General features: G+C 41.1%; 1 protein-coding gene across 1 annotated transcript in view; it reads left to right on the forward strand.

Moving 5' to 3' along the window:
• Window positions 1-22,507, forward strand: part of ST8SIA6 (ST8 alpha-N-acetyl-neuraminide alpha-2,8-sialyltransferase 6) — a 137,917-nt gene that overhangs the window by 48,099 nt on the left and 67,311 nt on the right. Inside the window, exon 2 of the mRNA XM_072825663.1 lies at window positions 13,835-13,924. Coding sequence (XP_072681764.1) covers window positions 13,872-13,924 — 53 coding nt within the window. The 5' untranslated portion in view covers window positions 13,835-13,871. The remainder of the gene's footprint in view (window positions 1-13,834; window positions 13,925-22,507) is intronic.

A 22,507-nucleotide genomic window follows, 5' to 3' on the forward strand; every position in this document is an offset into this window, starting at 1 on the left:
TGGGCTTTTAGCTTCTGGAACTGTGAGGAAAACAAATGCCTGTGGGTTAAACCCCCCCAGTATGTGGTAATTTGTGATGGCAGCCTGAGCAGACTAGAGGCCCAGGAGCTGAGAGGTTTCAAACGTAGCAGAAGGCGTATGAATGTGTGGGCTTTGGGCTTCTGTTTGTTCAGTAGACTCTGAGGTAAGGCCATCAGCGGAAGTGAGTGTAGAGGTAGGGGATGGGGGAGGTTAGAGCAGAGAAGAAAAGAAATGAAGTAATGATTCTGAGAGAGATTGAAATTTATTCGGGACACGGGAGGATTGCCAGGTGTCATTGAATGCCCATTTGAAGTTTGTAGAGCCAAATATAAATATGTGCAGTCATTCAGCAGAATTGAGTGCTTTCCCTCCAGCAGGATTTGGCTGGTTGGGGGTAGGCAACCCCCATGGCAGAGAGTTGGATATTTTCAGAGCTCTGAATTTTCCAGGTAGGGCAACGGGGAGACAGAGGCAAGGGAATTCAGAATGCTTTGGGGGGCATGAATTGGGAAGGGAAATAAATGAAGGCAGGTGTGTGTGTATTGGAGGAAGTCGATACCATTAAAGAATTATTGCAGGGAAAGGACTAGCATAAGTGAGCTGGACGCATAGAACATATAAATTAGCAGGGATAAATTATATTTGATATATGCGATTGGTGATAGAAGTACTCACTTTACAGGATTATTCCAAATATCAAGTGGAAATACTTGGTAAAATTTAAGTTGAGGCATAAGCCCAGTAAACTAAAATAATGCAGTAGATATATCTTGATTTCCTTAGGGCATTCCACTGTAACTCACACTAGGAGCAAAATCATCATATGTAAATGGTAGCACATAAAGTAGATTTATGAACAGCAGAATAATTGCATCAAAAATTACTGGTTCTGTTTAGAAAATTTTAGCTCTATGGCCAACCCCGTGGCAAAATGGTCAGTACTTCCATTTCGAGCAACCCTGTGAGTGAGAAGTTTTGGAATGGGACATTGGACAAGTAAGGCTTCTGGTGTTTTCCAGATGCCAGCAAAGACTAGATGGAAAAGATGTCAAAGCACCATGATGTTTATTTCCTGAATATCAAGCAAAAAGTTGCAGAAACTCTGAAGAAATTATATGCAGTCTGTACTTTTTGTGTTCTGAATTGCTCCCACAGAATCAGAATGTGATAAGACTTGTAAATCCCAAATTACATTCAATTGTGTCTAATAAAGAGATTTTAAAAGTTGAGAAAATATATGTTATTACTGGGAAGGAAATACAAGAGTTGAGAAGAAAAAAGATAATAAGCAGTTGAATTAGATGGAATCATTCATCGCCTAAGGAAAAGCCCACAGCTGTAATAAAAGTAATCATTCTGAATATTGTATTTCTGAATTTAAAAAAACGCATTCAATGAATAGGATAGAACAGATTCCATTTTTGATAGAACTGAAAAAAGAGGTGTGTTAGATAACAAAATGCTAGCACTGTGTGTGCCTTTATCTCAACTTTTCCTCTATTCTCTTAGTTAATGTGCACTTACATTGATTACAAGACCAATTCCTGTAGTTCTTGGACACAAAGTACCGAAAAGGCCTGTGTATCAGGGACATGCAGTTTCAGCCGTGATGCAGCTGTGGACAGATACCCTGGGCTCACATTAGGGGTTTCATAGCAACCGGGTCTCCACTCAGGGTCATCCCTGTGAGTGGCCTTGTCAGGCCTACTGCTTGACACTTGATGTAGGAATGGGCTCCCATGGTATGGCTTTGAGCCCCTCCTTGTCCAACATTCGTCCAACATTTGGGGCTGTTTCAGAGTCTGAATCCATACTTTTGAGCCTTTGATTGGATTACTAATTTCTCTGAGCCCCACTCAAGAGGGGCTGGGGCTGGCTTGGCCAGGGTAGGTAGGGTTGGTGGGATGGTGTGGGTCTCTGGTGGGAGGCCAGAGCTTGGGGTAGGGTGAGGGCAGGTGTTGTCCAGGGCAACGGGAGCCTGATGTCATATTGATGTGAGGGTAGTCAGGTGATTGCTGGTCACGGCCCAGAGAGATCCCCAAGGTAAAAACTGGGGAGAGACAGATTTATCCAATGGGAGTAGGCGGAGAAGTTGAGAGCTGGGTGGAGATAGGCGGGGACTTCAGAGGCCAGAGGAGGAGGGGCTCAGAGTGATTGTAGTACTGAGCCTTGACCAGAGGGGGGCTCTCTTTACAAATGGGGCTGTTCAGGAGGGCAGAAAAACAGCCTTAAAAGGATTTTTTTAAATGCAAATATATTCACTGTGAAGTGCAATACATTAAAAACTTATTAGAACGCATTACTGTGTATGATCCCACTCATAGAGATGAGTTGTTTAGATGAGTAGGAAATGTGACTAGGAATTAGTTAAAGACCAAGAAGAGACATCCTCCAGAGGGAAGGCACTCCAAAGGAGAACCTGAGCCATCCAGGAAAAGTGATTCTGTCCCAAAACAGCACGTGGGTTTGCAAAGTTCCAGTGTGAGATTTTTAGCAAAGTGAAAAGGAAACATCCAAGCCAAAACAAACAAACAAACAAACAAACAAAGAAAAACAAAAAAACAACCAGACACAGGAGCTCTGATTGAACTAGAGTCAGATTTTAAGTGAAATAATAGTAGGACATTTGATCAGACAGGAAATTGTGAATGGCAGATAGGAGATTAATAGACTTTATTGTAATCGGGAGTTGAGCTGTGTTGAGTAGGATTATTGCTCTGGATTTGCATGAAATGAGACGTGATTGTGCTGCTCAGAACCCAACACTACATTCTAATAATTGTGTTTCATCTTTTCAAGGATTATTATGTTGTGCCGTTTCCTTGTTGAATTTCATCTGTAATTATATCGCTCCATTTTGAGATGGATAAGTCTCTTAGGATACTCTGCTAACACTTCCTAATTACGGTTTACCTAAGCTTAGTCAATTCGTTTAGCCAATTCTCTTATGCTTTCATTTAGTATTAATAAGAACATTTGGACAACATCATTTTAAATACAGTAAAATCTCATGTAAAAAAACAGGTAGTGGGTTCTTCTGGGTAATTAAATCTTAATAATTAGCTGGGGCTTAATCAGAATACCCTTTTGGTTTTAATGCTTCCTGGGTTTTTTTCTAGAATTTTCTCTGACTATTCAGTCTGAATGACTCCAGAATCTTTTTTTTTTCTTCCACTGACTGAGTTACATTCTTGCAGTACTACCTCGGGTTCAGTTAGCATTTATCCATTCGTCCACTTGTTCAGATTTATGAAAGGGGGCTGCTAAGAGATGAGGAAGATACAAGCATATCAAAGGCAGGTATAGAAATGTGTAACAGTGAAGCAAAGGCAAATTCTAGAAGTTGTTTTTTGACAAATTCTAGTTTATTGTTTTTGCATCACTGTTTTACAAAACATGGGTCATAGGAAAAAATCCTGATTGAGAGGGAGCTTCTGGTTATACTTCCTGTTAAGCTGAATGAAGTAGTCTCAGAATTTTGAAAATCATCGTTATTCTGTGACAGAGCCTTTGCCTCATTGCACATTTATAAAATTGCCAAGTAAGATGAAATGTTCCACTGGCTACTTTTATTTTATTATGACATATCATTTTATTTCATACTTAAGGTGCCTCCAAATGTTTAGACATGATTTCTGAAAGATTTTTTGCACTGATTTTCATTCTGGTAACACTAACCTTAATTCCACAAGTAAACCCAAATCGCCTTTATGGGATATATCACCATTCACTGCTTATGAATGTTAAGCCAGTGAATCAGGATTTTGCTCACTGCTCAGATGTGTTCAGTGCCTAGCTTTTGGAATGTTTATGTTTTAGTAGCATATAATTTCCCTGGAGCTTCCACATTGATTATGCAGCTTCTCCACATTGGCACCTGGTCTTGGCAGCCGTTTGCATTGCTTTGACTTTTCCTTGCTCTGATGATCAGAAACTATTGTACCACCCTATTTAACTTTGTTCATTTTGTTTTTTTAAAGAGGATTGCATAAAATCATCTTCCTAGTGTTTGACCCTATTGCTTCCCCGAAAATGAGTATGAGATACGATTATATAAAAATGAGCGATGGACTTCTAAGTTTATAAGGTTATAAGACAGTTTTCACTCTTTGATGACTAAGGTTGTTTTAAAACTATAATTATGGCTCAAATATTTACGTGGTTTTGAAATCTTAGTGTTATCTGGGGTGCCTGGGGGGCTGATTTGGTTGAGCATTAGACTCTTGATTTTGGCTTGGGTCATGATCTCAGGTTCGTGGGATCGAGCTCCGTGTTGTGCTCTGTCCTGGGCTTGGAGTGTGCTTAAGATTCTCTCTCTCTCTCTGCCCTTCTCTTTAAACTTCCCCCATCTCTGCTTGCACTTGAGCACTCTCTTCCTCCCTCTCTCTTTCTCTCTCAAAAAAAAAAAAAAATCTTAAATGTTATCCACTGTCTATATGGCTACCTCAAACCACTATAGGCTCAGCATAGAAAATAGATAAAAGTTATTTTCTCATTTAAATTCTTATCTCAGAATTCACTTCTCTGAGTTTTATTGAGGAAAATTTTAGTTGACAGAGAAATTTCTTTATTTTGGGGGGGTTGGGATGAAGAGGTTTGATAGGGATTACGTAGCTAATATGGATACTTAAACATGGATTTTAACTGACATTTTAGAGACATTTCCAACTCATGTCCATTGGCCTTTTCTGAGAAAAGGCCATATCCTTCAATTACCATCCAGTTTGCTGGAATAATCCCCACCGGAGGATGGTGTTTGACGGGCTGTTGGTGCTGAGTGGAGGCATTAGTGACAGCAGAGGTTAGTTGTGTGTTCTCTGTAGCAGAGCTCCTGGAAGGATGAGCTCTGCATCTTGACTCAGGAAAGCAATGATGTTAAATGTTCTCAGGACTATAAATCTCTTATATTATTTTTGTTGAGCTTTTCATCTGGAAATTTGAAAACAGCAACAAACTCTTGACAGGGTCACTTAGCTCATTTTACTGTGGAAATTTTTCTAATTTTTCACATTGTTTTTCCCATAAAGGCTTTTGGCTGTAAGGCAGTCCTGCATATCTTGCAAGTCTTCCTCTAAGCTATTATGAGAAACTGTCAGGGTAGGTGACCAATGATCAAGTTAACCAATGATCAAGTTTCTTTGAAGACTTTGTTTCTCCAAGTGTGATGCTCAGTCCAATAGGATTGGCATCACCTGGAAGCTTGTTGGAGCTGCAGACCTACGAGGCCTGATCCCAGATCTCCTGACCCAGAATCAGCATCTTCATAAATCTTACAGGTGTTTCAGAGGCACACTGTAGTTTGAGAAGCGTTGCTTCAAGAGATACCCCTATAGTGACAGCTTCCTTGAGGACTCCTCCTGAGTCCTGCTTAAGTGAGCTCTCTTTTTCAGCCAGTGTGCTGAGCGCATTCATGCATTATCTCCTACAGACTGCATCAAATTCATGCATTATCTCCTGCAGACTGCATCAGGTCTGTCAAAGAGGTAGCATTATCCCCATTTTGCACCCAAGGCTGAAAGCACGGAGGAGTTAAATAACTTTCTTGGAGCTAAGAATCTAGTGTGCAGCAGATCTGAAATATGGTTGGTTTGCCACCACTGCGTATCTCCTTGATCGGGGTAATCTGTTTATTCAATTTGGAAAAAGTCTTTGGCCCTCTCATTCAGAGTTCTGGAAGATAATTTTATGAAAAAAAAGAGACTTTTATTAAAAAGGTAAAAGCATGCCTCTCATACAGATAGAAAAATGAACACTTTTGAAATATTTTGTTTAACTCATCCATAAAGAAACCGGTAAGCTGTTAACATCCAGTTCAAAGTAACAAACACATTTATAGATCAGGAATATTGAGATGAATGTGCAAATCGAGGCAAACCTAATTTTCCTACCGTGGGGAAGAGTTGTCTCTCCACTGGACATAATTCATTTGTACGCCTATCGACAAGAATTATTTTGCATTGCTGTCAGCTAGCTACGATTTATAGAATCACAAAATAGCTCTGTTAAAGAAAAAATTATTCATGTTCCTTGTTAAAATGGGAAGGCAGACTTTATTCAGTTCAGTTATGGGGACCACTGCAGTGGGGTGTTTAAGTAGGTGAGAGATATTGGGCTCTACTCTGAGGACAACAACAAAGAAATGGAGGAGTTTATTGCCAACCAAGGAACACCTGGGGACAGGGGTTAGTGGATGGAACTAGGAACTAGTAGATGTCTCCTGGTTACTAGGAGGAGGCATCAGGGTAAGGGGCATCCTGGTAGGATTCTCACTGGAGGCAGGCCAGGGTGGTCAGATACCACCTGGGGGATGGTGAGGGATGAGGAATTTGGTCAGATACTCAGGATGATCGCATGTGGAAGATGAGGGTTTCTGGCTAACCTGACCAGAGCAGAATTCTTCGCTAAAATGGAACTGTTAAGGAGATGCCCAAGGATGAGGTCTAGTTGAAAAAGTTCAGAGGGGCATGACTAGAGTTTGGTCAAGGAGAGGGTCTTCATCAGCCCCCATAGATTCAGAATCAGGTCACCTCCAGGTGGGTGTTGCCATAGACGGTGAATAGCTCTCCACTGAAGGACAGATTGTCCCCCCCTATTAGTGGAGGTAGATAGCATAGTGGTTAAGAACCCAGAACCATAGCGAACCCACTCCAGTTCTAACTAGCAGAGTTGATTTTAGGTGTATCCTTGAATCTTACCAGGCTCTGTTTTCCTCATCTGTTAAATGGACACAGGGCCTACCCTGTCTATTCATTGCAAGGAATAAATGAGATGATACATGTATTACGTGTTAAAAACAGCGCCTGCAGTAGATTCTGCTCCTAGGATCTTTATGCTTAGCCAGGAGGGCAGATCAGAATGTCTGCATCAAGGAATACGGATATTAGCATTACAAGTATACTCAAGCTATCCAATAATTTCAAATTCAAAACACATTCAAGAAAAGTCAAAAGAATTTTGGCTGTATCGAGCAAGAAAATATTGTTGGAGACGGGTTTAAAAATGCTTAGAAACACTGCACCATGGATGAATTCCACCCCGACCTTACACATTTGAGTTTATCTCAAGTCCCAAGGGTCTCACACATGAGGACAGTGAAATAAGACACAGATACTCCAGTGCCGGTCACTTCTCTTCCATTTGTTCCCAATGTGCTTCTCTTTTATCTCATCTCAATTTTGTCACTACTATTGCTCATCTGGATTTGAAGTTTTAATTAATCTTCATATCTCAGACTTGTCCTTTTGGTAAATTACTTCAACCTTTGAAGAACTCAGTGCTTCCTTTCTGTCCCAAAGGACTCATATCTGAGCCTGGTCCACCTGTTCCCCTTGGGGCAAGCTGTGGAATGGACGGGCTGAAATGTAGCAGAAGTGGGAGTCTATTAGGTTCATTACTGTGGGTCTTTCCATCAACATTATAGCGATGGGCAGGGATACTGTTAATGGTCTAGGGGAAATTTTGTGCTTCAGTGAATAAGTTTGCCTTGTTCAGATCATACACCTCTGAGTTATCTGATTCTGATCCTCTGGGAGCAGTTTTACAACTCTGTAAGTTGTAGTTAACTCAGCAATGCAAAATCATTCTTGTCTATAAATATGCAAATTACGTCCTACCTGGTAGAGGTCCAATTGACTTTCCCGCCCCTCTCTACCTGTTTCGCCCCTATTTGCACATTCATCTCAATATTCCTGATCTATAAATGTGCCTGTACTGTGGCTTCTCCTTTGAACTGATTTTCTCATTATGAATAGACTTAAAATCTTTAACACGTGTTCATTTGATATCTGTTTGAGATTTATGACTTTACATTTTTGAAAACTGTCTTTCAAAAGGGGTAGGGAGCCAGAATACATTACGGTTTCTGATTTAGGAGTGTAGAGAGCTACCTAATTAATCTTTGTCAAGGGTAACATAAGACAGGCAAGTGTTAAGGTGAAAAGTAGAGATTGTTAGCAGAAATTTCTGCAATTTCATTCGGCTGCACTGTTCGTGTATAAAAGAGTGAAGTTCTGTGGTGGTCGTTCTAAAAGCACTTTCTGGTATTTTGAATTAAATGACATCCACCAAAATACAGATTCATGGTTCCTTAAAATGCATATGGTTATAGAAAATAACCAGCATTCATTCTGGAAAGTCAGCATGGTTAGTGTGTCCTTACCTCCTTGCCAGACTCTCTGCTCTAAGGTCGCAGGGACACTGTCTCAGTCACTGTCCTATCTCCAGTAGCCACCATCCTCAGTGGCACATGCTTTGGGCTCCATTGATTGATGACGAACGACTAAACAAACAGGCAGGCCAGGGTCTGCCCTTCATCTCTGTAGGCACCAAGGCATGGTTTTGTCATTGCCTGGGCATGTTTGATATCTCAAGGGCAGACCTGGGTTAAGTAAACTCAGAGAATAATCAAACTCTCCAGTGAGCTGGGTACTTGCCTTTGTTCCTCAGGGAAACTGTATGGTGAGGGAGAGAGGGCACATTATAATTAAAATTTTGCTTGCTGACTTCAAAGTCAGAGCACAGGTGGTCAGGTGGTCACTATCATCTCTTACACCTCTCTTCAGGGGGGTTTCTGCTGGTGGTTGGGAGGGCCTCTTGGCTCATCGGCTCCTCTTCCCAGGAGTGGGGAAGGAGCAAAAGGAGTAATTGGAAGAATTCTTATTCTTTGGGCTTTCCATTATTAGGCTGCACTCTCCATCTGTTAAAACACTGTTTCTTCAGAGAGAGTAAAAAAAAAAAAATTTTTTTTTTTTTCAGGGCAGCCCGGGTGGCTCAGTGGTTCAGCACCGCCTTCAGCCCAGGGCGTAATCCTGGAGACTCAGGATGGAGTCCCATGTCAAGCTGCCTGAGTGGAGACTGCTTCTCCCTCTGCCTGTGTCTCTGCCTCTCTCTCTCTCATAAATAAATAAAATCTTTAAAAAAAAAGAAAACAATTTTTTTTAGAGAGAGTAAAATTGATAAGGCTTTAAAAGCTGCTCATTTAGATTCACACTCTAGTTTTGCCCCCTTATAGTCACTGTAAATAGAATTTGGATGTTCTTGAAAGTCCTTAGCTACAGGCAGATTTTTCTTTGGGATGTTTTACTTCTCCAGGGGACCACTTGCATGATGGCATTCATTACAAATCATGCTCAGAAGGTGATGTAAACTCTACATTTAAAGGTCCTTGTGGATGCCCACTACGTACTGGTGACATTATCTCATAGGGATTGAATCACTTGGCATATTTTTTAAGAGATGATATTCTTTGCATCAACAGAGGCTTAATTTTTATCCTTTTGCAGGAGCTGTGTAGTCCTTATGCTTTTTGCTTTTCTGTGAAATTTTGCCAGGTAGTTTTGTAAAGTGATCACTTTCAACTCCAGACTGACTTAAAAAGACAGTATTTTAAAAGCATACCAGCCACACGGATAATGATAGCAGAAGTGCTTGTTTTTGTGTATGTTTTCCCCAAAATCTTATTATAAAGATGTTTTTCCCCCCTCACACAGCCAAGTGATGAAAATGTGCCTGAAGGGTTGCTTGCCAGAACCAAACAAATAAACTCTATAATTAAATAATAAAAGCAGTCAGAATCCATAATACAACATTTGGGAGGAATGGAGAAAGAGGAATTTATCAGGGGCAGTGAGAGAGAGAGAGGAAGAGACATAGGCAGAGGGAGAAGCAGGCTCCATGCACCGGGAGCCTGACTTGGGATTCGATCCCGGGTCTCCAGGATCACGCCCTGGGCCAAAGGTAGGCGCTAAACCGCTGTGCCACCCAGGGATCCCTACCCAGTCCTTTCAGATGGGCCTTTCTAACCTGATCCCTGAGAATCTTTTCTGGGTTACGCATCAGCCCACATTTGCCTTGTGGCAATCTCTTGTTCCACCAGGTTACCTCTGACTCTGAGTCTTTAGAATTCCTTCTTGCACCTTGATCACTTCTGACTTTCTCTCTTTTAACCTGTCTGAGAGATGTCCCCAAATCAGAGGTTAGGGAGGACTCCAATGTCTTCATTGGCAATGGATGCCAGCTTCTCTGAGAGGATCTGTCCACAGGTCATGTCTTCTCTCAAATCAGAGCCGACAGCGTTTCTTCTTTTCCTCTTCCAAGAGCAAGTAATTCCTTCGTGGTCCTCGGAAAGAGCTCAGATGCAAGCAACATCTAATTCTCACTCACACAGCACAGAGGTCTGGCGAGCTAACCAGGCCATCCTGCCTTCTCCCCAAGGGCCTCAGCCTCTCCATGTTTCCTGGGATTCCTGTTGTCTTTTAGGGTCTCAGGTATTCAGGCATTTTAAAACATGGCAGTTACATTATTCATATGTATTTCTGCCTCTGTGAATGACAGACATAGTTGCTAACAGCATGAATGGAGAGACTTCTCTAGAGGGCAGTGAAAGGGTCTGTATTGATCAGATGCCTAACGTAGGCAAATGTCTGAAGTTTATGGATCCTGCATGTGAGTATCTTAGTATTTTCCTAGGCAGGTTTTAAGGACATTAGATGAAAGGAATAAAACTCTGAAGACTGAATGAAAGGAGACAGGAGAGAAACAGGAAGCAAAGAGAAGTCAAGGGGCTTCCCTTACCCTTTCACAGTGACACAGCTTCTGGGGGGGGGGGCAGACAAGTTTCTGCCCCCACCCCCACGTTAATAACCATGAATCGTTTGAGGAAGGAATACTATGATGTGTTATGAGAGTAAAAACCTGACTTGGATTTAGTGGCTTCTGAGTGTCAGGCATTTATGTGCACATCCTGCATATCCCCTTGTCTTAGTCTGTTCTGGCTGCTGTAACAGGAAACAACCGTCAGTGCATTTCCCTGCTCTGGCGGCTGGAAGTCCAAGATCATGGCACCTTCAGATCTGGCGAGGACCCACTTGATCAGAAGTGGAAGTCCAAGATCATGGCACCTTCAGATCTGGAGAGGACCCACTTGATCAGAGGTGGCCTTCTCTCGCTGTAACCTCACAAGACAGAAGGGGATGGAGACTCTCAGGCTGATTTTATAAGGGCACTAATTGCATTCACAAGTGCCCCCCCTCCATCATGTCTTCAGGACCTCCCAAGGGTCCCACTTCTTTTTTTTTTTTTTTAAGATTTTATTTATTTATTTGACAGTAAGAGAGAACACAAGCAAGGGGTGTGGCAGGCAGAGGGAGAGGGAGAAGCAGGCCCCCTGCTGAGCAGGTTGCCTGATGCAGGGCTCCATCCCAGGACCCTGAGATCAAGACCTGAGCCAAAGGCAGAGCCCAAATGACTGAGCCACCCAGGTGCTCCGGGGTCCCACCTCATAATACCATCACCTTGGAGGTCGGAATTTCAACATACGAATTCTGGGAGGCATAGACATTCAACCTATAACATCCCTATAGCTACTGTATTGAATAAAGATTCTTTATAAAGAGGAAACCCTAAAGGCTGGTCCTACTGGTACCTCAGACCCTGTTTCTCCCCATGACTTCATGCTCTCATCTTCACTTTACACCACATGCACTCTCATTTGCTTTCCATGGATCTTATGTTGATTTTCGTTGGGCAAAACTGTTCTGACTTTTTATTAACAAAAGATACTCTCCAATTTAAGGAAAGTTGTAGGACACTAAATCCTATTGGTACCTGCTTGTCACAGTTGCACAATTCAGAATTGCAAAGCCATCATAATTCAAAGCACTGTTGGCTTGGTAATTCACTTCATTAACGGTGCTGCCTGAATAAAATACACAGCAGATTAGAAATAAACAAATCCTTGGAAGGTACGATAATGTATTCAGAAAGCACAGAAGGTCAGGCCTGAAGACAGAGGAAAGAGAAGGAGGAAGGACGTGGTGGGGAGGGAGGAGAAAAATCCCATCAGGATAAAGAGGGATTTTGTGAGCCTGTATGTTCTCTGTGGACAGTGTTTTTAGAAGGCGTTTCTGAGAACTCTCGGAGAATTAATTACGAAGCTCCCTTTGTCTCTACCTCCTACCTCTTGCTCCCTCACTTCCTGTATCCAATCTTAAGAAATCCTGTGAGTCTCACCTCCAGAACAGATCTCAAGACTGTCAGCTTCTGATCCCTGCTTTGCTGTGGGGCTTTGCTGTGGGGTCAGGCCTGTGCGGAGTGCTGGCCGGGCTCCGTGGGCAGGTACGGGTTAGGGCTTTCCAGCACTTTCTTTCCCCTGCCACGCCCGTTTTGGAAGCAGGTTGTTGGAATGAAGGTGCCATGAGACCGAAGACCTGCTGGGTCCTTAAATTGCAGGGAGCGCAGCTGCCCAGGAAAGCCACCCAGCTGTGCGGTGGGCACTTTGGAGCAGAGCAGGGAAGCACCTGCCCCTGCCGGTTGGGGGTTGTCACATCGTGTTCCGTTGTATCCTTACTAGGAAAACAGACTGCCTTCCTCCCTCTCCTAACCTGCCCACCTTTTCGGCAGCCCTGCCTCCCCTCATCTCATTTCTCAGCAAAGCGAGCTCTTCAAATGTACGTCCGGGCCACAGGACTCCCCTGCTTCCCCTTGTTGTTAGGGTAGACTGTCACCCTGAGCAGGCCTGTGTGCTCTGGCCCCTCCTTGCTACTCCACACATCCTTGCTACTCCACACATCTTTTCCCCTTTCTGCCATGAGCCCCACCTGCCTTCTTTCAGTTCCTCAGACACTGTGGGCTGCCCTGCCTCCCATTCTGGGGCCTTGGCACATGCTTTTCCCTCTGCCTGGAACCTTCCCCCCACATCCCAAAGTTCACCTACCTCACTTACCTTATCCTTGCAGTCTCTGACCTGAACAACACTGTCTCCGTCGCCCCCCCCCCAGGAGGCAGAGGTCTCTCCAGTACACACCACCGTGGTACTGTGGTACCCCCTGCTGTTTTAATGATCCCAATCACAGTCATAGTTCTGCATTCATTGGTATGGTTCTTTGATGAATATGTTGCTCCCTGACCAGACTGCATGCTCCACCAGGGGAGGGACCATGTCTGTTTTATCTACTGAAGCATCCTGTGCTGGCCCCCAGCCTACACGAGGTTCTCAGTAAATACCTTCAGGATGATTAAATAAATGCATTTAAGGCCAAGTCAGAATTGTATGCATGTTTTTGAAGTCTAAGGAAAGTGAGAGTGGATTTTTTTTTTTTTTGAGGATTTATGGTGTCCACCATGGTACCAAGTGCTTTACATTGTTTTCTATGTTGTGTATGTATCAGGACAGTAACTGTAGGAGGTCAGACTAGAAATGTGGAAGCTGATGTCTGGAATGATTAAAAAGCACACGTGTGTCTTCGAAGCTCGTGAGGCCACCCGACTCCGTGATCCATTTCCTTAACATTCTTCTTGATTCCGTTTCTTTCCAACTCCAATTTTCTAAGTTCATGAAAAAACAGCAACAAGCTCTTATAGCTATTACCATAATCAAGGGCCAGATTTACTTTGCTTTCTTTTTGGAGAGACTATTGATCTCTTGTGTCTGCATGCTTGCTGCCAGAGACAACGTCTTTTAAAAATGAAGTGTTTATGGATGGCAGTGATGAAAACTGTTCAGTGATGTGTGTGTTGTAAATACTAACCGCAAAATAGGAAAACCTGAAAATATGAAGTCTTCCATAGAGTTCTTTTCTATTTGACTCTACAGTGTCAACGTTTTTTTTTTTTTGTTTTTTTTTGTTTTTTTTTTTTTTTTAATTTAGACCTGTCAGAGGTGAAAAGATCAATTTCCTTTTTCATGGAGACATCCAGTAATGGAATGAAAATCAGACTTCATTGGGGCACATTTTATCAATTAAATCTGAATGTTAACATCATGTTATACCTCTCATTTTAAATCACTCTTTTAAAAATCTCTTTCGTAAAACAGCACATATCCGAATGAGAAATCGCTCCAGCTGACAGAAATGTGCAAAAGTCTGCGAGATGGCTTTCAGAGATTATATAGCAAAGCAAAAAGGTAAGTTCTACTTTTTGCATTTAATTTTTTTAGATGATTTTATTTATTTATTCATGAGAGACACAGAGAGAGAAGCAGAGACATAGGCAGAGGGAGAAGCAGGCTCCCTGTGGGGAGCCTAATGTGGGACTCGATCTCAGGACCCTGGCATCACACCCTGATCCAAAGGCAGATGCTCAACCACTGAGCTATCCAGGTGTCCCTTAATTTAATTTTAAAGTAAGTGTTTTGTGGTCAAAGTATTTTACAGCTGCTTTGAAACCATTTGGAAAATAAGACTGTGTTCATTCTCAGGCTTCACTTTGGACTGTGAGAAGCTCTCTCTGGTAAGGAGGGTGGATGAGGGGTAGACACTGCAGACCAGGGTCAGACAGACCCTGGTAGGAGGGGACTCAATTTATCTGTCCTTGGATCCACATGTTCTGAAGACTCCATCTGGTTTTACTGGCTAGACTTTTATAGGCCTTCAGTCTTTTTGAAAAAACCTGGAAGCATTCTGGACACTATCCTAGAAAAAAATGTACACTTGTACTGAATCCCTTATAATTCCAGGAGGTTAGCAGATTTATCCTTACTCCTAGCTGTGGTTCACCTTCCACTTCCCCCCTCACTCCCCACACCCACATGCTTCCAATCCGTATTTAAAGAGTTTCATATACCATTTTCTTCATACTGGGAAGGGAGACCTGAAAGCTCCAAGCTTCACATATACAAGAGCCCCTGGTGGCCTAAGAGTCTGATGGGAGTGGTACTGCCTTGATTGCACCTGGAGGAGCAGAGTCTGACAGTTCTGGATGAAGGAAGTGCATGGGGGGGGGGGGGGCTGTGGTACACCTGTAATCTTCCTCAGAGAACTAAGCTGAGTTGCTTTTAGTATTAATTATACTCAGCTGAACCTAGGATCTGCGAAGCAGGTCTCCATGGAGAATGGCACATAGATTATCCAACTTTCTGGGCATAAAAGGTAACTGTTTTCTAGTAGAAATGTTCCTGCTGTGTAAGGAACCCCACGGATCTCACTTGGAGACCTCAGCTACTATTCTAGGCTAGAGGCGCATGTCCAGTGCAGGAAGACAGGACCAGGGTGACCACCCCTGATGTCCTAGGCATCTCTGCTTTATCTGAGCCTCTTGACTGCCTGGGTCCTCGAAATTATTAGAGAAGCCTGATACTGGTTAAGATATCTGATTTGAGTTAATCTGGTTTGACAATCCAATCCTGTAGGGTCCAACCAATGGACCCTGTACTTCCTGGAGAAATCCACTGGGCCTTGTACCTTCCATCTGCCACACCTGATCTGTTTTTTTTTTGTTTGTTTGTTTGTTTTCCCTTTGCTACAGTTTAGTCTGTGCCTTTCTTTGCCCTGGAATGTTGACCCATGAGGACTTCATCAGTACACTCCTTGCTCCTTTTGTCATCTGGTTTTCATTGGCTTTGAACCAGATGGAACACCAGAAGGAGAAAAGAAAGAGGAGGGAGGAAAAAGGATCTTTCTTTGTGTTGTTGCTGTAGGTTCACCACCTTCTTGACCAGAGGAAAGTGCTGCATCTTGAATGAAGATCATGACCTTTGTTAGGTGTCTCTTTCTCTTTTCTTCTGCCTTCATTCTCTCCTAGGACCCTTCAGCTCAGGAATAAGCTGTTATCAACTCCCTGACATTGTATTTGGATTTCCCAACATCCAGCCCCCAGGCCTCTTGAAAAAGTCCCTTTCTGAAACTTCTCTTAAATGACACAGTTGAGTGGGCCATCATTCCTTCCAGGACCCTCACTTACCATAGATTGGTAGAAGAAACTTGTAAATGCTTCTCTACCCGCATGATAAATTTATTGACTTTCGGAGTGGACTTAAAGGAGCTCATGCGTTACAGATGGTGCCACATGTGTGTTTTGATCACATGGTAGCTGTTGGTTTGTTTATTGGGTGTGGAGGTGTACAGGTATTTTTCTGAAAATTCTCCCATGGATCTCAAATCCCAAACCTACTGCAGGCTCCCTGCATCAGGCATTGCACAATGACGTGCAAAATGTAGAACTTGGGAAAATGAGTCCCTGCTCCACGGTACCTTGTGACAAGCTGGTTGTACTCCTTGCCTGATGAAACCACATGAAAGCGCATGAAAGTTGCCTTTGACTTTCTTCAACATTCTCTCTGACATAAACTGTTTTGGCTCCCCGAAGTGACAATAAGTCCTCAATGTAAGGATGATCCATAGCTGTATGTTGGAGCAAAGCACTTGAGTCAGCATGAGAGAGAATTCTTTAATCATGGAAGGTGTTTTCTTTTTTTTTTTTGTCAAGGCCAGAATTGAACAACTTTATTATGTGCAGCAAAAAAAATGGTTAGCTACCGTGTGCTAATGAGAATGCTTGTGCATATGCCCTCATGTTTGCTCTCTCACTTTTTTCTATTGTTTTGGATCTGGTGCTGAGACCTCTTCTCAGCTGTTCTTTAGGGGAATGCATTTCCATTATGCACACAATTTTCAACTAGCTCACATAATTAGCCTGTGCTGGTATTCTGTTTGGCAAAGGTCTAGAGAGAGCAAGGCATGAATTGCCCATTGTTATGAAAGTTTTATTTTGCACACAGGAGACTAATTTTTTTTCTGTTGTATCGTCTATTGTCAGGAATTGTGTGTTCTGTGACACAGTGCTATTATGGACTTACAAGGGACAGTCAGGAAAGCCATTCAGTGTGTAGTGATAAAAAGTAATTTCATTTTCTTAGAAATAATTATTTAGCTCTGTTTTTGTCATGGTCTGTTAAAGACTTAGAATTTTCTCTTTCTTCAACCAATTTGTCCCTTTTGGTTTGCTAAAATAGAACCTAGGGAGACACAGTTATACTGGGAGAGAAACTGCTCTTTTTCTCCATTGGTCTTTTGTACATTTTTATGTAAAGGAAAATTAAACAGTTGCCATTTGGAAGACAGCAGGATAGAATTCCGGTATCACAATTCTTTATTGATTGTTTAAGACTGAGCTCCATGGATGTGGCCCTATCCCATTGCCTTGCTAAAGCCAGAGAGTGTGGGTGTTTGCAGCACTCTCCTTTTCCCTGTCTGGGACAGGTGAACATGAGAGGTCATGGTACTGTCCCGCAGCCGACCAAAAACCAGCATGCACTCCCAGACAAGGCACTACCGCACTATTCCTGAAACTCGTGGACACACATCAAAACATTTTCCCACTGCCTTTCTGAGGTCAACGAGCATGCCCCACCGCTATACTAGCTGACCAGTGAACAGTTATTGGTAAGCCATCATGCTCAGGGCACTTCACAGACTGCAGACTGAAACACAACCTGTCTTTCCCTGAATAAGGCCTGTTTACTTAGCCTGGGGTTTCAGCCTGGGGGACAGGCTGTAGATTTCCCACACATCTGAAGGTTGGGGAGGTGTACCCAGGGAATGTAAGCAGGGAGACAGTATCCTTGAGCCACCACCATGGCCTCACCATAGCTTGATGAGACCCCCCCCCCCAGAGAAGAGGTCATGTACTTAATGTGGAGCCCCAATTTTTGCCCTCTTGTCCAGAGGACACCTCTAGATAGTCTGGAGGCCAGAAGGAATTATGATTATGGCCCTACAGGAGTGTATATATTTGCATACTTTAGAAGCTGCTGCCTGAGGGTCTGGCTTCCGGTCAGTCTAAAACTAAGTGCTAAATGAAATTCCTCCTATTGGAGCACTCACAGTTCTTGGCACACTCTTAAAAACAGGGATGTATAAAAAATAAAGTGTGTGGTTTAGACAATCACAAAGGTTCAAGAGATAACCAACATCTAGCACAAGGTCAAACAAGAATGTTCATCACCTACACAAGACCACTTCTTCAGGACAGAGAGGTAGCTGCTTCATTTAATACACAGAAACAAACACAGGGAGTCGAGCAAACTGAGGAAACAGAGAAATTTGTTCCTAACAAATGAATAAGACAAAACCTCAGAAAAAGACCTTAATGACATGCAGATAAGTAATCTACCTGATAAAGAATTCAAAGTCATGGTCATAAAGTTTCTCACTGAACTTGGGAAGAACACAGTGAGAAATCCAACAAAGAGAGTATGAAAAAGTACCAAACAATAGTCACAGAACTGAAAAATACAACAACTGAAATGAAACATACACAGGAGGGACTAGAGGGGTTCAACAGTAGATGGGGTGAAGTGGAAGAATGGATCATCAAGCTGGAAGACAAAGTAATGGAATTCACCCAGACAGAGCAGTGGAAAAAAATGAAGAAAACTTAAGAGACCTATGGGACAACATCCAGTGGAATGGTCTTTACGTCATAGGAGTTCTAGAAGGAGAAGAGAGAGAGAAAGGGGCAGAAGACTGATTTGAAAGAATAATGGCTGATAGTTTTCCTAACCTGGTGAAGGAAACAGACATCTAGGTTTAAGAATACAGAAATTACAAAACAAGGTAAGTCCAAAGAGATCCACACCAAGACACATTATAATTAAAATGTCAAAAGTTAAAGACAAAATCTTAAAAGAAGCAAAAGAAAAAGCAATTTCCCATTGTTACATACAAGGGAAACGCCATTAGGCTATCAACAGATTTCTCAGCAGAAGTTTTGCCAGGCAAGATGGGAGTGGCATGACATATTAAAAGTGCTGATAGGAAAGAAAAATCTTCCAACCAAAAATACTCTACCCAACAAGGTTATCATTCAGAATTGAAGGAGAGGTAGAGTTTTCTAGAACACAGGAGCTAAAGTCATACTACTATTAAAGTGGCCTTGTAAGAAATATTAAAGGGACTTTGACACTAAAAAGTAATGGCACTAATTAATAACAAGAAAACATGGAAGTAAAAATCTCACTGGAAAAAGTAAATACACAGTAAAGTAGTGTGTTAATCACCTAGAAAACTACAATGAAGATTAAAAGATAAATGTAGTAAAAATTAAGTAAAACTACAATAATTAGTTAAGGGCTACATGAAATAAGTAAAATGTGACATCAAAAACATGAAACATGGTGATTAAAAAATATAGAGTTTTAGAATGTGTTCAAATTTAAATTGTTATCAAGTTTAAAACACATAAGATGATATATACATAAGATATTATATACGAACCTAATGGTAATCACAAAGCAAAAATTATAGTAAATATATAAGAGAAAATAAGAAAGGAATTTAAATGTAACACTAAAGAAAGTCATAAAACCAGAGGGGAAGAGAGAAAGAGAAGAAGAAAGGAACAGAGAGGAACCACAAAAACAGCCAGAAGACAGTGAACAAAATAAATAAGTACAACCTACCAATAATTAGGTACAACCTAGGTACAATAATTGGTACAATCTACCAATAATTTAAATGTAAGTGGTTTAAATTCACCATTCAAAAGACATAGAGTGGCTGAAAGGATAAGAAAAAAAAGATGCATGTATAGAGTGCCTACAAGAGACTCACTTCTGAGAAAAGGACACACATAGGCTTAAAGTGAATAAATGGAAAAAGATATTTCCTTCAAATGGAAATGAAATCTAGTATAGCTATATTCATATCAGATAAAGTAGACTTTATAACAAAGACTAATAAAAAACAAAGGAACTGCATAATGCTAACAGGTCAGTCTGGGAAGAAGATATATATACACTCAACGTCGGAGCACCAAATATGTAAGGCAAATATTAACCTAAATGGTGAAATTAACAGTAATGCAATAATAATATGGAACTTCACCCCGTTTACATCGATGGATAGATCATCCAGACAGAAAATCGGAAACAGTGGTCTTGAATGGCACATTTCACTAGATGAACATAACATGTGTATACAGAACATCCCATCCCAAACTAGCAATATACACATTCTTCTTAGATGCACTGGGCACATTCTCCAGGATACATTACATGTTAGGACACAAAACAGGTCTCAATAAACTCAAGAAGATTGAAATAATACCAAGCATCTTTTCCAACCACAGTTGTATGAAACTAGGAATCAATTATAAGAAGAAAGCTGCAAAAACTACAAATACATGGAGATATTCATGTTACTAAACAACCATCGGGTAATAGAAGAAATCAAAGAAGAAATTTAAAAAATACCTGGAATCAAAGGCAGAAATATGACATACCAAAATCTACGGGATGCAGCAAAAGTGATTCTAAGAGGGAAGTTCATAGCAAAATAGGTCTACCTCAAGAAAAGAGAAATTTCAAATAAACAATTGAACTTTACATGGAAAGGAACTAGAAAAAGAAGAACAAATGAAGCCCGAAATTAATAGAAGGATGGAAATAATTAAAGATTGAACTGGAAATAAATAGAAACTAAAAAGGCATTAGAAGAGATCGCAAACTAAGAGATGGTTCTTTGAAAAGATAAAAAAGACCAACCTTTACATAGTCTTATCAAGAACAGAGAGAAGGCTCTAATAGAATCAGAAATTAAAAAGAAGTTACAACTGATACCAGAGAAATACACAGGATCTTAAGAGACTACTATGAATGATTATATGCAAAAAAATAAAATAAAATAAAACAAAAAAAAAACCGCAGGATAATCTAGAAGAAATGGATAAATTCCTAGAAGCTTACATTCTTCCAAGAATGCATAATGACAAAATAGAAAATCTGAATACACCAGTCACTAGTAAGGAGAATGAATCAGTAATCAAAAACCTAGTAACACAAATCCAGGACCAGACAGCTTCACTGGTGAATTCTACCAAACATTTAAAGATTTAATACTATCCTTCTCAGGGCAGCCCTGGTGGTGCAGCGGTTTAGCGCTGCCTGCAGCCCGGGGTGTGATTCTGGAGACCCAGGATCGAGTCCCGCGTTGGGCTCCCTGCGTGGAGCCTGCTTCTCCCTCTGCCTGTGTCTCTGCATCTCTCTCTCTAAATAAATAAATAAAACCTTTAAAAAAATACTATCCTTCTCAGACTCTTCCAAAAAAACAAGGACGAGGAAATACTTCCAAACTCATCTTATGAGACCTTAATACCAGACTAGGCAAGGACAACCCCAAAACAAAACAAAACAAAAAAAAGAAAGTTACAGGCAACATCCCTGATGAACTTGGATGCAGAAATCCTCAACAAAATATTAGCAAACTAAATTCAGAAATACATTAAGAGGATTATACACCATGGTCAAGTAGGATTTATTCCTAGGATGCAAGAATGGTTCAACACCTGCAAATCAATCAATGTGATATATTACATTAATAAAATGAACAATAAAAATCACATACTATCTCAATAAATGTTAGGTAAACTTTGGACAAAACTCAACATCCGTTTATGTTAAAAACTCCTAGCAGAGAGGGTATAGAAAGAATGTACCTCAGCATAACAAAGGCCATATATAACAAGCCCATAGCTATTATCATACTCAGGGGTGAAAACCTGAAAGATTTTCCTGTGAGATCAGTAAGACAAGGATGCCCACTCTCCCCACTTCTATTCAGCATAGTATTGGGAGTTCTAGCCATAACAGTTAGGCAAGAAAAATAAATAAAAGGCATCTAAATAATAGAAGGCACCCCCAGCAGGCAGGGCACAGGCCGTCGGTACCTGCCGTCGTTGCCCATCGATTATCAGGGACGCACGTTTTTCCCCCAGAATGGGCCCCGGGTGCCTCCTAGTGCCCTTGAGTTCTTAGTTCTTTCCCTGTTGTAGGAAGAACGGGCCCTACATGTTTGTTACTGCAGAAAATAAAACCGAATTACTCAGTTAACTGAGTAATTAAACTCACTGTTTGCAGATGACACAATACTAGATATAGAAAACCCTAAGGACTTCACCAAAAAATCATTAGAACTAAAAAACAAAAACAAACAACAATAACAACAACAAAAAAGAACTAAAAAACAAATCCAGTAAAGTTGCAGGATACAAGATTAACTACAAAAAAATATGTTGTGTTTCTATACACTAATGATGAACAATCATAAGTGGGAAGATATTTTGTGTCCCTAGATTGGAAGAGTTACTTTTTAAAATGTCCATACTACCCAAAGCAATGTATGGAGTCTTCGTAATCTTTATCAAGGTTCCAAAGGCATTTTTCACAGAACTGGCACAAATAATTCTAGAATTCATATGGAAATACAAAAGACCCCAAATAGTGAAAACAATCTAGGGAAAGAATAACAAATCCAGAGGCATCATGCTCTCTGATTTCAAACTTTACTACAGAGCTTTAGAAATTAAAACATTATGGTTTTGGCATAAAAACACATATAGATCAATGGAATAGAATACAGAGCTCAGAAATAAATCCATGTATATAGTCAATTGATATCCACAAAGAAGGAAGAATATAAAATGTGGAAAGGACTCTCTCTTCAGCAGATGGTGTTGAGAAAACCTGGACAGCTTACATGTAAGAATGAAGCTGGATACTATCTTACACCATACACAAAAACAAACTCAGATGGATTGAAGTTTTGAATATAAGACCTGAAACCACAAAACTCTTATAGGAAAACAAATAGTAAGCTCTTTGAAATTAGTCTTTGCAGTGTTTGTTTGGATCTGACTCTAAAAGCAAGGAAAACAAAAGTAAAAATAAACAAATGGGACTACGTTAAGCTTCTGTATAGGAGAGGAAATCCTC

The sequence above is a fragment of the Canis lupus genome, chromosome 5 (genome assembly GCF_048164855.1).
Source record: "Canis lupus baileyi chromosome 5, mCanLup2.hap1, whole genome shotgun sequence".
Taxonomy (NCBI): domain Eukaryota; kingdom Metazoa; phylum Chordata; class Mammalia; order Carnivora; family Canidae; genus Canis; species Canis lupus.